We start from the raw sequence: 17,421 nt of genomic DNA, 5'->3' as shown, positions 1-17,421 counted from the left end.
ACCTAAAAAAGCGATGAGCACCACCGTCAGCCCAAACCACACGGCAGAAAATGGCGGAGGAAACTAAAACAAATACCATTACCAACTACACAATGGTGCTCATCCCCTATAAAACCCACCACCCAAAGAACAGAAACATCATACACAAAGGTATGACCTCAATCCACACTAAACACTAAAATGCAAAAAGCAGGCAAGTACAAAATAACTGCAAAATAAACAAAGACAAAGGGAAACCAACCTGATAATGCGAAGCGAAAACTTGAAAAGTGATGAAGCATGAGAATAGAAATACAACCGCAGAAAAACAGAATAGTACCAAAGTAAAGAAAGAGAAAAAGAGGTCTCGCAGGTTAAGAACCAAGAAATGCAATGAGGGAAAGAGGAATGGAAACCAAAATGGTTTCAAAACCGAAGGAAAAAGACAAAAATGCCCCAAGGAACAAAAAGAACGCAAAGGGTAAAAATGAAAAGTTTTCCTTTGCAATAAATGCTCCTTTGGGAAACCAAAAAGCACGCCTTGAAAAATTAAACAGACACAGGAAATGGAAGGTTCGCATCAAACAAACGACACGGAAAATGAACCAGCCGAAACACAAAACCCAGGGCCGGCGCGCCGACCCACAAGAAAAACAATATCTACCGAGCGCTCCGTCCCGACAAGACGACCAAACGATCAAAACCACATTCTTCTGCGATAGAGACCGACCTCGCTCGCTCTCTCGCTGCGGGGGCAACTATTACGGATCAAGTCCACAGATCCCACACCCGGAACAGTCCCCGAACCCGGTTGCCCGGGTTTGACCCGCTCCGCCATTCTAAAGGCCCAAAACCGACCCGATAGAACTGCTAACCAACTTTTGAATTCAAAACGTCTCCCTTATCTTAGCCAAATAAAATAAGATAAAGATATTCACCATCGCCTGTATATAGAGGACCCAAGTCCCTCCAGGTATTCATTCATCCCCTCACACCTTATACCTCTCTGACCCATTCTGACTTGAGCGCCGGAGTGTCTTTGCAGGTACCTCCCTCCATTGCTCCAGTCAAGCGATCCGGCCTCCGCCTCGACCCGCAAGTTCTCGATCCATCTCTCAAACCCGTACTAGAGACATCTTGTACATCCATCAACTTAATCATCTCCATCACGCTGACACTAATTTAAACAATGACAATATCTATGATTTCTCTCTCTCTCGGAGGATGATTTAACTACTCTTTTTACTACAAGATGCTTACCTACCTAACATTTAAATCTAACTCTACCTAAAATTTCCTGGTTTATTTCAACATTTTTCACTTGTTCGACTGTTGCTGAACAATTTTTTATATCAAACGGATCTCCCTAAAAAGTAATTTTAATGTGGCCAATTTTTTCTCTTTTATAATTAGTTTCGCTATAGCACGTGCTACTCTAACTAATTGTCCACCTTTTTCGAATATGATTTCTATGTTATGTATAGCCGTGTCTAAAGACATATCGGTTGAAGTGGATTCTTCTTTTTGATCAATTCTTTCTCTCTCAATCTTCTAATAAAGGCCACATCACTTCTGCAGATGTGAAAAAAAAGCTTTTACACAGTATCCTAACCAAAAACAATTCAAATTCTAAAATATTTTAAAGAAAGATTTTTTTTCTTATAATAATATTTTTTAAATTTAATTATTTTATAGTAAAATTTGTTAAAAATTTATTTGTCCAACACGCATATTAAAATTTTGGTTAAAAGCAATGGAGAGACCTGTTACCTAGATTATTTTTTATTAGTTTAATGTTGATGATAATTAATTATAATAGGAGTAAATAAGGAGAAGAACTAATTTTTCTCGTTCTCTCAACTTTCACTCTTCCTCTCTCTCCTAATTCGTCAAACCATTAACATCACATTTTGAATAGTTTAGGGCATGAGATTTTCTTCATGGTGCGGTGAGCGTGAAGAACAACCAAGTTGTGAATCGAATTAAAAAGTTGTAAATTGCCAATAGTTGCCAATAATACCATTTTCTTTTTTTCCTTATTTTTTCTGCGACATTCTCTTTTCCCCTTTCTTATCTCTTCTTTCAAACTCTATCAATAGAGTTTGATAAGAGGCTATTTCGCAAGATTCTTTTTTGGTGAATATAGTTGTTCTTATCAATGAGTTGGAAAGAAGAAGATCTAAATCCTTATTACTTCAAAATGGCGGACATGGTAAACGGATTCTTGAATAGTGATTTTGACAACCATAGCAATGCCAATCTCCTCCATCAACTCACGAATCTTCAATCTCAAACAATCCCAACTCAATTGTCTCAAAATCTGAGTTCATTCTAGAGCAAAAATTTGCCTAGTTAGAGTTGATCAAAAACAAAAGTGTGTAACAACAACTTCATAGTACAAATCAAATTTTGACTAATTTCATTCAGATCTCCGCTCCAGATAAAATCATTGCATTACATTTTAATATAAAAATAATGAGTATTATCACTCCAAAATTTACACTATGTCTGACGAGAAAAATTTTCAAAGAGTTCTAATAAATAAAAATTTGTCAAAAATTAAAGTGTCCGATCTAAAATTTTTGAAAATCCATTTAAATATTCACTCAAAAAACATTTACAAGATTAGTAACTATATAAAATGGTAAAAACCCAAGAAAAAAGGCTATTTGTTTGTTTCACACACACATTATCAGCTACCGATGATTGACTACATGTATACTAAAAATTACTTACTAATTAACTATCACATATAAAAAAAATACATATTTGACATATCAAAAGATTTTCATTATACTACTGCAAATAAGTTTTATTATTCTATTATAGTAGATTTGATTATCATGAATCTTAATGAAATAAGTAAAATTTTGTCTCAAAATTATTATCTCTTTGATATTTTTTCATAAACAAACATGACACTATATTTAACGGTATATAAGAGCACCATTAATAAATTTTACATGATACATGATGAATTGAGAAAATGACATAATATATCCATCATTAATTATCATAAATGATTTAATTAATATCTTTTTTAGGAAGTAATTTTTTCAAAGTTAAAATCTGATCTTTAGAATACCTAATTATTACTTTACCAAAAAATTTATCTATGCCTTTGAAAGACAATTAGGTAGCGTTTGTTTTCGGAGACAGAACACAGGGACATGGACAGTACATCTTTAAAAAGTGTTTGGAAGCAAAGACATGGACACTAAACATATTGTCTCTGGGACAATTTTTTATACTTTTGTGTCCACTCTTTTACGAAGGATGGACACGGAATTTGAAAGAGGGACACGGACTGTTTTTATGAATTTTTTTTTGTCCATGGTGCTATTTTTTATTATTCCACTGTTACCCCTTCTTATTTTTCCTATTTTGCGTTGTTCTCAGAAAGTACTTTTTTTTTTCTCCATGCTCTTTTTCTATTTCTACGTTTTCCTTCTTTCTCTTTTTTTTCTTTAGGTACTTTCTCTTTTTTATAGAAATTTTTATTGGACCGACTAATTTCTTTTTTCTTATCATTCTTACTTCGACATCATTTTAATCTTATATTATATTATTTGATTTGTAATAAAAATAATAACAAAAATAATTAGTCTTGAGACTTTTAAAAGATAAATATTATAAAGATAAAATTAATATTTTAAAATGCTAAAAAATAATTTATAAATTGTAATTGATTTTATATAATTTAAAGAAAAATTAGTTTTTTGAAAAGAAAAATAAAATTTTAGATAAAAAAAAAATAGTTTTCTAAATAAAAATAGATTTTTATGTGCAAAAATTATTTTTTTTCCATGTAAAAATGGATTTTTTTGTAAAAGTGATTTTGTATTTAAAATTAATTTGGCTTATTAACCTAATCGAAATTTTTTATTAATCAAACTTAGACTTATTTTTTTTGTTAATATTAACCATATGTATTCCTACATATTAATAATAAATTTAAAAAGAAAATAATTATATTTATAAATTTTATTTTAATATAAATACTATTATATAATTTTTTATTAAAATTTTTGACTGCTTCAAATATTTTTTTGAAGTTCCTACTGTCTGTACTCCTATGTACTCTCACTCTTTATTAAATTAGTTTATACTAGAAAATTTGGAATCACATAACTATTTTAGTCATTTCATATAATATCTTAGTCTTGTCCATATGTATCCAAACATAATACTGGACATTACATTAGTGTCCTATCCATCGTATCCAAACACGATACACAAAACATAATTTTTAATGTCTCTGTCCTATTGTCTTTGTGTCCTGTTCTATCGTGTCTCTACAAACAAACACTACCTTAGTGCTTAACAGGCACATCACTTCTTTAGCCACTTTTTTTTATTATATTTAGGAAATTAGTTTTGTAATTTTTATTAATATATTATTCAATTTTTTAATTTTATCATTTTAATATTGTCGTAACCATGTTTATATCATTGTGATTGAAAATAAAATCACAATAAAAACTTTTAAAATACTCAACTATAAAAGCACACAATAAGCATATATCTATATTCTTAAAATAAACATAGATTAAAAAAAAATAATGGTCATAATATCATGTTGTACAAAATAAAGTAAATATGGACCGAAAAATATGTTAATTATTTATAAAAGATAAATTATATTCCAGAATCATGAATATTTATCTTTATCTTAATTTTTTTTAAGTGGTAGGCCAAAATATGAATATGAATTTGAAGAGATTTTTTTCCCTTTGGTGAGCAAAGACTAACAAGAAACAAAAAAAAAAAAAATCTAAACAATTAGAGCGATAAACAAAACAAGGATGAACTGCCTAAGTTATGTCATCCATGAGCAATCGAAGCATAGCAGATGGTGGTTGCAGTCAATCTACTGTATTATAGCTACCACGTGCCCCAAAATTTGCCAAACAGTCAGCAACATTATTTGCACCTCGTTGTAACAACACAAAATGCAGTTTCCAACTTCTATGGTTCTTGAGCTCAAAAATCTTTTGTTGCAATTCCTTTTCTTCATGTTCGTCTGGGAAGCACCAATAACTAACAAGAAGAAACACATCCATTAAGTCCACCTTACAGATAACATGGTTTGCACCAACCACTGAAGCCATCAACAGACCACTCTAAATTGCCCAAATTTTTGCACGAAGGACACTAACTCTTGGCACTTTACCAGAGCTGGCATGAATCCAGTTACCATATTCACCTCAGAGAACATAACCAAATTCCGCCCACTCTTCTTCCTTGAATACACTATCGTAGCAGATCAATTTCAAAAATCCATGCTCAGGACAAGATCACGAGCTAGGAGGCAGTTGAATCAGTTTATGGATGTTGAAAATTTATCCTATTTTGAAAGTTTCCGACATAGCACGCACTTTGAAATTGACCGACAAAGCAGAAGAGCACTTATTCTTGATGAGTTCTTCATTTCTGTCCAGCCAAATGCACCATAGTTCTGCTGTAAATGTGCAACTTATCGCCTCCAAAATCCTTTAGAATCCAAGTCTTATAGGATTGAACATTGAAAAAGGTGGGATTTGAGAAACCCAAAAGAGTCCAGACAGCTTTTGTCTTTGACCAATTCCTCAAGCAATGAAGGATAGTCTCAGGGTGAGCTCGACATCTAAGACAGAGATCCGACGTACCCAGCTACCGATGTTAACAAAGAGCAGCGGTGAAAAGAGCATTTGAGCTCCCCAACCAGAGAATAAGTCTGAGGTTCTCTGGAATATGCATTTGAAGAGGTTTTTATTTCTCTACAAATAGTGGAAAATAAGAAAAATAAACATGCTACTTTTTTTTTTTTAAATATCAAAGTATAAGAATAATAAATAAATAAAATAGGATAATATAAAAAAAGTGTACCGAAAAAAAAATTCGTAATTCTCATATATTTTTCTATTAACAATTTTTTGAGTCTTAAAAAAATATCAAATTTATTGACAAAAAAAAATTATATAAATATTTTAAGGTAATTTAATTAAAATGATCTCTTATTACTTATTAAAGAAGAATATTAAAATATGTAGATTGAAAATATGTTGATTTGTTCTGAATTTTTTAAAACAATTAATCTTAGCATACAAGCAATTAGCATTTACAAGTGTTACAAGTGCTGAAGCTTACTAATATCCTAAACGCGCTCCAATTGTTACGTACAAGTTACGCGCTATATAATAGAATTTAGTTTCAATCAAACTCAATTAACGCGCAAATATCTCTCTTCCAACCTTCAAAAGATTTCGTTACCTTCTTCGAATCTCTTGCCAAATTTCTTCGTTCTTCTTCTCGCGTTCTCCCCTGGTCTTTTGAATTCTTCTTTCTTCTGCGTTTATCACTTCTTTGTTCTTCGTCATTCACCTAAGTTTTGCGAACTGTAACGCTAGCTTTGTTTTATTTCGATTTTCTGGTTCCTGAAATCAAATTTTGAAGTCCTTTTGAAGATAATGGATGATTCAACCTCAAATTGTCAGCTCAATCACGGCGAAGTGGATTCAATCTCAGATTGTCAGCTCAATCACGGCAAAGTGTATTTTAAATTTAAATCGAACGAAGTTCCTGAGGTTTGATTTAGTTTCAACTAATTAAGATTGTCTAGCTGAATAATTCGTGAACATAGACTCTGAAATTAATGCGTTAACATAATCTGTGGATTGAATCTAATGTATTAGTTTTGATTAATTATCTGCAATTTATAGCAGACACTTGGGTGTAGATCAGAACTTTTTGGGTGTATTTTTAGGGAGGTTTGGGTGTATTTTAGAGAAGCTTGGGTGTATTTACAGTTTATGGTTTTTCTTGTTATTTTTAATTGACTTGTTGTCGTTCGGGTGTATATCAAGAGTCCTTGGGTGTATGTTACTTTGATTATTATTTTTTTTATGAGGTGCAGAAATTCTAGTATTTTCTTGTTTTTAACATATTTTTTGCAACCCCTCTCTGTTGTTGATGAGCAGCTTGTTCCCAAGGTTGGAATAATTTTTAGAAACCTTGAAGATGCTACAAAATTTTACAATGACTATACCAAGGCTGCAGGTTTATTATATCCAGTTAAGCCTCTTTTATGCTATATCAGTGGTGCATCCAAATTCCAGCCAATATCAAATAGGGGTGTTCAAAATCGATCCGAACCGATCTAAACTGATCAACCGAATCAAAAAAACCGAAAATCGAACAAATCGAAAGCCGAAAAAAATACATTTTGCTGTTTTTATTACGGTTCGGTTCGGTTTTTGGTTTTGATAATAAAAACCTCAACTGAACCGAACCGAACCGGTATATTAAAAACCCTAAAAAACCAAACCCCCCACCCTAATGTGACTCTCCTATCCTGACTCACTCGCGACCTAACCCCCCTCCCCAGTCCACACCCCCAAACGTAAACCTAGATCTAGGTGTCTCGAGACTCTCCTCTCCTCAGTCTCGCACTCTTGCTCTCTCCACTGGAGTCTCGAGCTCGAAGACCTTCCTTCCAGCACCTGGCAGCGCCACCGAAGCCTTCTTCCCAGCGACCACGGACCCAGCATCGCTCTTCCCAGCGACAGCGAGCACGGACCCAGCAGTGTTCTTCCCAGCAGCGCCGAAGCCTTCTCCCAGTTCCCTCCGAGCCACCGAGCACAGCACAACATAACACAGCACGCCGAAGCCTTCTTCCCAGCAGCATTTCTGGCCACCCACAACAGCCACCGATTCAAGTCAGATATGGAGCCCGTTGACTAATTTTTGTTTAATAATTATTGATTCATTGTTTTATTCTGTTCAACAGCTTTTGATTGTTGTTCATTGTGTTATTTATTGTTCATTGTTTATTGAAATTGCTTCTGATTGCTGGTTCACTGTTCATTGGTTTATTTGTTATTCATTGTTTAGGGAAATTGCTTCTGATTGTTGGTTATGTGGTTCACTGTTCACTGTATTTGATTAGGGAAATTGCTTCTGATTGTTCAATGTGTGGTTCACTGTTCAATGTATTTGTTTAGGAGATGCTCTGTCCAAGAATTATGTGACTGCCGGAAGATGTGTAATCTTGAAAACCTACCATGGTCAAATAGGTTTTATCATACTCTGAAGTAGCTTAGTATTGTTTGATGTCGAAGGGTATGTGTTCCATTTCTTCGATCTGCTAGACATACTTGTTCAATGATACAGTTAGCTGAAAATATCTGAAAACTTTATCTGAAACTGCTTCTGGTTTATTATTATTATTAGTTTTTTTGGAAAAATAATATGAAATAAAAAATTACTTTTGAAGTGATTTAGTATGATTTATAAGTGTTGGAGGTTCTGGATCTTGATAGAAAGTGATTGAAATCAGTATAGTAAGATAAATTTGAATAATGAAAAAATAGAAGCAGTTTTGAAGTATTAGATTACCTTCTCATTGTATCTAATGATTTAGTATATGTCATGAGAAACTGGATATTCTTGAATTACTTTTGTTCAATTACTTTATTGTTGGTATTGTTGCTGGTTGTTGGTATCGTTCTGTTTTTAATTTATTTGTTGTGTTTCTGCTATTTATTGTTTTTTATCTATTGTGTTCCTTACCGTCATGGCTTATTGTAATCCATTTGGGATTGATTTCTTTGTGATTTCATGTCATATTAGATCTTTGTAACTATTTATGTACATCAGTTGCCATTTTAAAGTCCCTTACAATGTTAACAACAGCAACCATCTGCTGTAAAGCTCCTCCATTGTCTGTTGTATGATGTCATTGCAATATTCTTACTTGATGACTAGAGAATGTGATCTCATCATACCACTGTGGTTTATAATACCGAAATTTTATTCACTGCCACATAAAATGCAGTGGCTATTCTTTTGTTCTTCTCTTTTATCTCTCGCAGGTCTACTTAATTAACACAATCAACAAAAGCAAAATGACTATTTTCTTTGACCACTGCACTTTGTTTTATTAAGCGATTTATGTTGCTTGTAAACTTCTGACATCATACTATGTAGGAGACAAACTCAGATGCACTGGATATGATAGTTGCTGCTGCCTTTTTTTTTTTCCTATTTCAAATTTTCTCATTTAAGATGAATTAGAGAAGAATATGCTATGTATTTCAAAATTTAAATCATGGAGTGTTCCAGAAGAGACATTTATATCAATGTGCATTCTTTAGAGTGGAAAACCAAAACTCAATAATGTATTTGTTCTTTTAATTTAATTTATTGTTTCTGCTATTTATTTATAGTAAGTTTAATGTATTTTGTTGGATCAAGACTTTGTTAGCTATGGTGTATTTGTGCTTATCGATTTCAATGTTATGACTTTGTGAAATAGTATGATAGTATATTTTTTGAATTGATTGAAAAATCTGAACAAACCGAACCAAATCAAACCGATTTTAATTGGTTTGATTTGGTTTGGATGACCTTAATAAAAAAATCGAATCAAACCGAACCGTAGTTTAATTGAATAATTGGATCGGATGACTTTTTTCTCAAAAACCGAACCAAACCGTACTGCAAACACTCCTGATTAAAATTAAATATTATATTTAATTTAACCGGTGTAATTATGGTTTAATTTAATTGGACCATTCACTTAACCGGTTTGGTTTTTACAACCTTGATTGATTCAGGCATTCAGCAACTTTCGTAGCTTCGACCCAGAAGATAAAAGAGAAAGAAGAAAATCAACTATAGAAGCGGACAGGGCGCCGGAACCTCTCTCTCTCTCTCTCTCTCTCTCTCTCTCTCTCTCCGTAAGTCGTAACCATGGCTATGGCTATGCAAAGCGGGATCGGCTTCTCCAAGATTCTCATCATAGCTGGAGCTGGTATCTCTCTCTCTTCTGAATCGGATATGCACCCACACCTACCTCACGTTATCTGATTCCACTGTGTTCTCACTTTCAGGCTACACCAGTACCGTCCTCATCAAGAACGGTAAACTTTCCGATTTAATTGGCGAGCTCCAGGTATTGCTTACATAATCTCACATCCTTCACTTCATTGTCTGTATCAAGTTTTCTATTATTATTATTATTATTTTTTTTTTTTTTCTCTTTTTCTTCTTTGATTTTGAAATTCAATTGCAAATATGCTTTCATTGCAATCTATTTTTTTTCTGGTGATGTATTTAGTGCACTGGTATTGAAATTGAGGAGGTTGTGTTGGAATAGGGAAATTAGGGTTTCGAATGATCGCTCTTTTTTTTTTTTCTAGGTTAGTGGTAGTTGTAACAGAGTATGGCTCCGGTTCCCGCAAATTTGAACTTTGGAGAGTTCGTGTCATACTAGAGCTATATAGTTGTGTACCAGAAAAGGGAAAAAAAGCTAGTATATATAGTTGTTTTGGTAGTCTCTGTTTTTTGATAAATTAGTTATAGGATTTGCACTTTGTCGTGCATACTGGTATTTGTTTCTGATTCTATAATAATTTTTTTCCTTTCTTTTTCTCCCCACTTCTAAGTTTTTTTTTCTTCTTTTATTGTTTTTTTAGTTGTTGGTGAAGGGATGGGAAAAATCTGGCGATCACAGTGAAGGTGAAGGTGAATATGCTGATGCCATTGCTGCGCAGGTAACAGGCTGGTTGATCATGGTATAAATGCCTTTGTTTCCGGAATACACTTGAAAAAATTATTTAACTTATTGCTGGATTTCTACACTAGGTGCGTCGATTGGCAAATGAAGTTCGGCAGTTAACATCAAGCAGGCCAATTACAGTACTCAATGGGGGTTCTGGAGAAAGTAATATATATAGTGGCATCTTTTTTCTTTTGTTTTTTTTTTTATTTTTTTTATTTTGCCATGTGGTATTTTTTCAGAGTCTCTTATTTTTCTGCCCCATCCCTTGTTTTTTAAGGGTTTATCCTTTTCTGCAGGTAACTTATCTTCACTTGTGGTTCCAGCAGCTGCATTGGGTGTTGTGGGTTATGGTTACATGTGGTGGAAGGTATGGAATTGGTTTTGGTTTGTTTTTTTCTTAGTTCCATTGGTATGTTGCTGACTTATGAGCATTTATTGTTTCAAAATCTTTTTTCATTTAAGGTTGCAAATTGTAGCTATTTTAATCACCCAGAATTCTTTTGAATAGATTTTTCCATTTTATCATTGTGGCCTCAATGATTATTTGTGATACTGATTCTTTTTCTTTCCCTTTCCAATTTCAGGGAATCTCATTCTCAGATCTTATGTATGTCACTAAACGTAGTATGGAAAAAGCTGTTTCAGATTTGACAAAAAAGCTGCAGCATGCCTCAGATGTCATTGCTGTAGGTTTCTGTTAGCTGCATGCGATTTTATTGTATTTTCTTACCATTTAGCACAGCTGAATTGAATACTATGTGCCTTCACTTATGTTTGACTTGATTTCTATTGAAAAATATCATTAATGATTATTATAGTCAGTTAGTCACAGATAAGATGTAGTATATGTCTATAGGCACAGTGTAGAGTTGGATAGAATATTTAGTCTATGCAAGCTTCAAACTTAGTATAAAATCAAGAGAAAATGTCATCAAGAATTTAATAAGTTTCCATGAGTGTTAGGGTGAAAGTTCCTTAAAAACTTGGATGATTTGAAGTTTATGTTATATAGGATTCCCAACTCCATGAAAGCTTTTAAATCTTTTATGGCCTGATTTCTGGGCAATGAGCTACCTGGAGGTAGCTATTTTCAAACAATGGTCTAAACCATGTTTAGTCCAAGATCTGTTTGATTCATGAAATACTGGAAAGATAAAAAGGGAGCAGAATAGCTAATTGACCTTAAGGAACAATAGACCATTAAGAAGAAACTGTGTTTCCAGGATAAAGTGTTTTTCCAAATGGCTAGAAATATTTTTGTCACATGTGGCGCCATGACCCAGAGATGTTGACATATGTATCAAAGCACCTTTGTTTGAACATGGAAACTAATCTGTGTAAATGTTTTAGAACTCATCTTCTCAATTCTTTTGCTGGCAGGATGCTAAGAAGCATTTGACACAGAGGATCCAACATTTGGATGACAAAATGCTCAAGCAGAATGAATTGGCACGGTCAATTAAGGATGAAGTATGTCTTTCGTTACATGCATATTCTTATATTTTCACATGTTCACAATGCAATCAGTTTTAGATCATAAGTCATAAACATGCTAATTGCAATATATGCATACATCTTTAATTACATATTTAAATAGGCGCAGGTACTCATAACACTGCAAAACAGCAGGATCAGGTTTCCTGTGGAAGGCATTTTGAGAATTCAGTCTATCTGATTTTGAGATGTTACTAGTCTATGTGTGATACATTTTGTCTTTGATTATGAAATATTTTCTCCAAATGATTCACAAGCTCTTTAGGAGCATCGGTTTTGGTTTCTCTTGACGGCCCACGGATTTCAAGTGTAATTGTTAAGATCAAACTATTGTCTTTATCTTAACATCTCCTAACCAAGTCACCATTTGCTCTTTCTACCTTATTCCTTAAGCTCCATTTATATATCGAATCCCTGCAACAAATTCAGTTTGACAATATTTAACCATGCAATTATTATTTTTACGTACTATTTGACCTTTGAATCATAAAAGTTCAAACCAAGTAAACATTCTTTTTTAATTCTAAATTCTGAACTTTCAAACCTGACAGCATTTGACTTGGTTACTTTAATCAAATCACTGAAAAATTTTCCTGCATTACTCTGAGCATCTAGATATGGTTTAAAATACTTAAAACAGAATATATTTGTAGATGCATATCATTTCATTTATAACCTATCCTACGATTCTAATGAGCTCATTTAAGTGAGCTGTGTTCCTGTCCCAGACATTGTAGTTTGCCAATGCCATACTCATTTGTGTTGTGTATGCTATAGTTTGTAGATTTCACTAGAGAAAGGAAGATAATAGTAAGTTAATAACAATGGTTAACATCGTGATATGCAGGTTGCTGGGGTTCGAAGTACAATTACTAATTTCCATGATGACTTGGGAATCTTGCATTACACAGTGGGATCATTGGTATGTTTGATTTCGTGCATTGGCTTGTTAGTAGTTGTCATTGTTGCCTTGCTAATGTAGAATTTGAAGTAGATTTTGGAGTTGAGTGCATTTTAATTTTCATTCAAATTAAAATGATGTATTTAGTGTTAAATATTACATTTTATGCGTCTTTATTATATATGTGCTGCCTCTTATCTTATTCATTGTCTGTATTTCAGGATGAAAGATTGGCTACACTAAGTGGCATGCAGGTAAAACATTTTATATGTCCTTGTTAAGTTTTGAAAGCCATTTCTGACTTTTTGTCATAAGCTTTTCCTACGCTTATTTGTATTTAAATGATCTGTACATAATTTTTATTCTAAGTTCACCATGTCACCATGACATGGAAAGAAATTTTAGGTTTTCTCTACTAGAAACACTGCCATGCGGGCTTAGTATAAGATTTTCACCTAAACAAATACTGATCCAGTATTCTGGTTGCTTCAGGATGATGCAAATCAAGGTTTGGCGTACCTCATCGACTTCGTACATGGGAAAACCCGCAAACCACCTGAATTCTTGCAGGTTGGATTCATTTTTGATAATCATGTTCACCTTTGCTGTTTCTTCCTCTCTAATTATGTTTGGATTTCTGAATATGCAAATTGTATAGAATGTGGACTATCATTGATCATCTGAGTATTAAAGTGACAGTGGACAAATTGAAGTACTCATAGTTGACATTTAAAATTACTATTTCTGACACAATTTATCATTCTGTTGGTGGCTTACTCATTGATTAATCTCTCCATTGTCCTGTTTGGATAATCTGATGATGTAAATTAATGAATAATCTGCAGGAGCGGCTGAGGATTTCTGCAAAATCCCGTAGTGTTCTCACATATCAGGGAGCTCCAAGTCTGATGGTATTTTTTAACTCAGTTTTTTCTACTCTTATTTTCTTCCCAGTGGAACATTGACTTTGTATTACTCTGTTAATATGGTTGTGAATCTGAAATTTAATTGGTTCAATTTATTTATTAATTCTTATTCTCATTGTTAATGGTGAAAATCCTTCACATATTTATTTGCTGAAGTCTCTTCCCGTATGAATTAGATCTTCACAGAAAAATTTTACTTTTAACTGTTACATTTGTCCAATGAAACAAATAAGCGGTCTGGAGTTATTTCTATTGTGGAAAGTTCTCTTCAGTTTTCACTTTAGCTGATGCGCCATCATCCATACTTGTCTCCTAATAATCTTCTATGATTAAGACACTAGTTTCTACAGAAGGTTATGGTATTTGTCTACTTGATAAAAACTAAATTTGAAAGCTGCTGCTTAAAGTATGCTCAGTGATCCTGATTTACTTGCAGGGACTCAAAGACATTGCGGAAACAATGCGTAGTGATTTAGACAGGTCAGCCTCTGACGGTATCTTATCAGATGGCATGGATAAGCTAGAGCATCTGCGAAGGCCATTGCTGAGGTTTGTTAATATTGTTCTTTGAATCTTCTTGCCCTTTCGGGGAACCATGTATTGAATGCTTTGAGATTCTAAATCACAATGGTATTTAAGTTTTTTATGGCACCATTCTCCCCGGTTTACCCTAGGCAGGTATGAAGAGCACCACCAATTTAAGTTGGCGTTGATATGTTAAAGAACTAGTATTTTTACCCGTAATAATATTACGGGAATATAAATATTTTAAAACTATGTCGGTTTTGTTCTGACATTATAGATTATGGCACAAATATTTATAGAATTAAACTACTTTTACAAAAATATCGTAGGGGACAAAAGTCTCCGTCGGCTAAGAAGACCAGGATCTCCGTAGATAAAAAAGAAGTCAAATAATAAGATTTTTAGTTATTATTTTCATGTAAAAGAGTTTAATTTTTTTACTAATAATTAATTTTAACATTCCTTATCTAAAATTTGAAAGAATTTAATGTGTATACTTTTACATTTGATTAGGTGTTAAGTCTATTGTACAAATAAAATAATTAATTTTTATACTTGTTATTTAAAAATAATATTTTTTCTCTCTATGTATATAAAAATATAATTAGATATTAGCATTAAAAAAAAAATTATATTGATAGTTATATGATTAACTCAAAATTAATTTTTTTTTAAAATAACTTAATGTTGATTCTAAATTTTAATCACAACATTAGTATTATCTCTAAATTATATATAATAAATATTTGAAGGAAGAGAAGTGAAAGTATAAATTAGAAAGATAAGTAGTAAAAGTTTAAAACTAAATAAAAAAATAAAAAAATGTGCATATAATAATAATATTTTTTATTTGAATTATATTATTTTATTAATTTTATTTTTTGTAGAACAGGAAGGTAGAGAAAAATAGAAAATGAAAGAAAAGAGAGAAAAAGATAAAGAAGAATGAGAGTGGAAGTTCGTTAATTTTAAAAGAAAAAATTTTATTTTAATTGTAATGAAAAGATATCTGGTGACATATTTTGATTTATCAAATTATTAATATAAATTATAAATTATATATAGAGTAAAAAGGATAGAGAGAAATAGAAAAAGAGAGGTAGATAAGAGAATGTAGGAAAAGAGTTTGTTAATTTTGAAGAGAAATATTCTCTCAATTTTAATAAAAAAGTATCAGACACATTTTGGTTATTAAATTAGTTACTAATATATAATATATAATATAGTTATATTTCAATTTCAATATTTTAATTTTAAGTTAATTTGAATGCAATTAGAAAATGTCATGTTGCACATTTTATCTGTCAAATTTGTAATTGGTCATTGATATATGTAAGAGAGATAGAGTGGGTGAAGGAATGAGATAGATAGAGAAAGGGAGAGGGAAGAGAGGAGAATTTTTAAATTTTGAAGGTAAAGATTTGATTTCAATTGCAATTTTGAGGTGACATGTGGTACATTTTGGTTGTAAAATTAGTAATAGATAATAGAAATAGATATCTTCCCTTTGCTATGTGCTTAATTGTTGCTTGTTTTAGTGCACCTCTGCATGTGACAACAAATTGCAGTGTAAAACCCAAAGACTAGATAGCCTGAGACATTGGGGGAGAAACAAAATGGTTGAGATCTTGCCCATATTTAGCAGCCGTATATAGGCTATGGATCAAACAACCATGTGGCTTATCATAGTTCATATCTGTTTGTAGCTCATATACATTAATGTTTTTCCCCCCTGAACGTGCTTATTTGATTTCACAGGGCTGCTTCAACCAGGTGATGATGACAAAGTCTAGGTCACCTAACTTCTAAGCGGGCTTTCTTTCACTGCTTGAGTGTAATCGAGCAGCAACTTAAGCTCACTCGCTGATATATACTCCCTCTGAATCTACATAATATTGATACTAGATTAAGTTTTATATTCAAACTAGCGGATGAAGTAATATATTGTAAATAAAGTTTTCTTTTGAAGCTCATGTATTGGTGCAGCCAAGAGCCTATCGTATTCCAGATGTATGTAATTCGTGTCTTAACATAGTATGTTTTTCTAGGTTGTCATTATGGGTCGCTTTCTTCTAATGTATGAGCTGGATGATCACCATCTTACTATGATATATCTGGAAATGAATTCTTGCAATTCAATAGGCAATTTTTGCAAACGCTTTAAAAGAAAACGTAACATAAAACATTTTACAAAATTAATTTTTGTAAACATCGTTGTTTTGTCATGCAAAAAGGGGGCAAAAAAAAAAAAAAAAAGAAAAGAAGATTTGACTGTCTTTCTATTTTCATTCTTATATTCAGTATTTTATGTTTTTAAGATTGTGACTAAACGAGAGTAAATAGGAAAAAAAATTATCTTTCTATATGTTTTTTCACTAAATTCTGGAAATAAAAATTTCAAAATAAAAACAGAACATAAAATTAAAAATTAAACATTTTAAAATAAAATTAGTTAGGTGAAATCTTATAAAGTGTTGATAAAATTAAAATTATATATATATTTTTTATATTTTTGGTAATATTTTTTATTTTTTAAATTAAAAAATGTTGCTAAATAGTACTCACGAACAGATGGAATAGAATTGATTAATCTAGCCCTAGGCTTGCTACTATATTCCAAACAAGAAAATTACTATGTTTTAGCTTAACTCATCGTATCGGCGGTTGTCTAAGGGCCTCCTCTTTGCTTTGCCCCAGCGAAAGAGACTGAAAAAGATCCGTATCCGATTCCTCGGGTCTTGCTGCGTCAGCTACCGTAGATAGGAGGCTTTAGCCTATAAAGCAGCTTAGTAGTAGGAAGGAAGCAAAGAAAAGTATGCCCCAAAACAGGGTGGAATCAAAGATGAGAATGCATATGCCTAATACCCATTGATAAGCGGTTTAGGTAACTAGAGTAAGGCGAACTGGCGTGTGGAAGCTGCGTTGGTAGCGGACGGTTTTTACCCCCTTTCTATTCTTGATAGGTACCGTGACATTTGTTATTATTTCCATTCCCGGCAAAGCCTTCCCACATTAAGACATCTATTCTTAATATATAAAAGTAGATATATAAG

The 17,421-nt window shown here is 32.6% G+C and overlaps 1 protein-coding gene across 2 annotated transcripts; it reads left to right on the top strand.

Annotated features, from left to right (window-relative positions):
• The first annotated feature begins 7,290 nt into the window (after positions 1 to 7,290).
• Positions 7,291 to 16,514, top strand: LOC112800924 (uncharacterized). Of its 2 annotated transcripts, XM_072236807.1 has the most exons (15): positions 7,328 to 7,676; positions 7,962 to 8,079; positions 9,576 to 9,772; positions 9,852 to 9,913; positions 10,437 to 10,514; positions 10,606 to 10,684; positions 10,819 to 10,889; positions 11,107 to 11,208; positions 11,903 to 11,992; positions 12,864 to 12,938; positions 13,139 to 13,171; positions 13,410 to 13,487; positions 13,763 to 13,828; positions 14,280 to 14,392; positions 16,127 to 16,514. In XM_072236807.1, exons 3-15 carry the CDS (start codon positions 9,712 to 9,714, stop codon positions 16,143 to 16,145), a joined length of 927 nt encoding a protein of 308 aa, XP_072092908.1. In that variant the 5' UTR covers positions 7,328 to 7,676; positions 7,962 to 8,079; positions 9,576 to 9,711; the 3' UTR covers positions 16,146 to 16,514. The 2 variants fall into 2 exon arrangements, with proteins under 2 accessions (XP_025699164.1, XP_072092908.1); XM_025843379.3 differs by lacking the exon at positions 7,962 to 8,079 and having other exon boundaries at positions 7,291 to 7,676.
• Positions 16,515 to 17,421: the final 907 nt, after the last annotated feature.

Source organism: Arachis hypogaea, chromosome 5, assembly GCF_003086295.3.
Source record: "Arachis hypogaea cultivar Tifrunner chromosome 5, arahy.Tifrunner.gnm2.J5K5, whole genome shotgun sequence".
NCBI classification, from domain to species: domain Eukaryota; kingdom Viridiplantae; phylum Streptophyta; class Magnoliopsida; order Fabales; family Fabaceae; genus Arachis; species Arachis hypogaea.
Note: the sequence above shows the minus strand (reverse complement) of the source record. Positions and strands in the feature narration are given on the sequence as shown.

What these genes read in the sequence shown, in the direction of transcription:
- LOC112800924 (XM_025843379.3), top strand. Translation starts at nt 9,712, where the DNA reads ATGGCTATGGCTATGCAAAGCGGGATCGGCTTCTCCAAGATTCTCATC. An exon ending in ATTTAATTGGCGAGCTCCAG is followed by an intron (nt 9,914 to 10,436) that starts GTATTGCTTACA and finishes TTGTTTTTTTAG; the next exon opens with TTGTTGGTGAAGGGATGGGA. An exon ending in CAATGGGGGTTCTGGAGAAA is followed by an intron (nt 10,685 to 10,818) that starts GTAATATATATA and finishes CCTTTTCTGCAG; the next exon opens with GTAACTTATCTTCACTTGTG.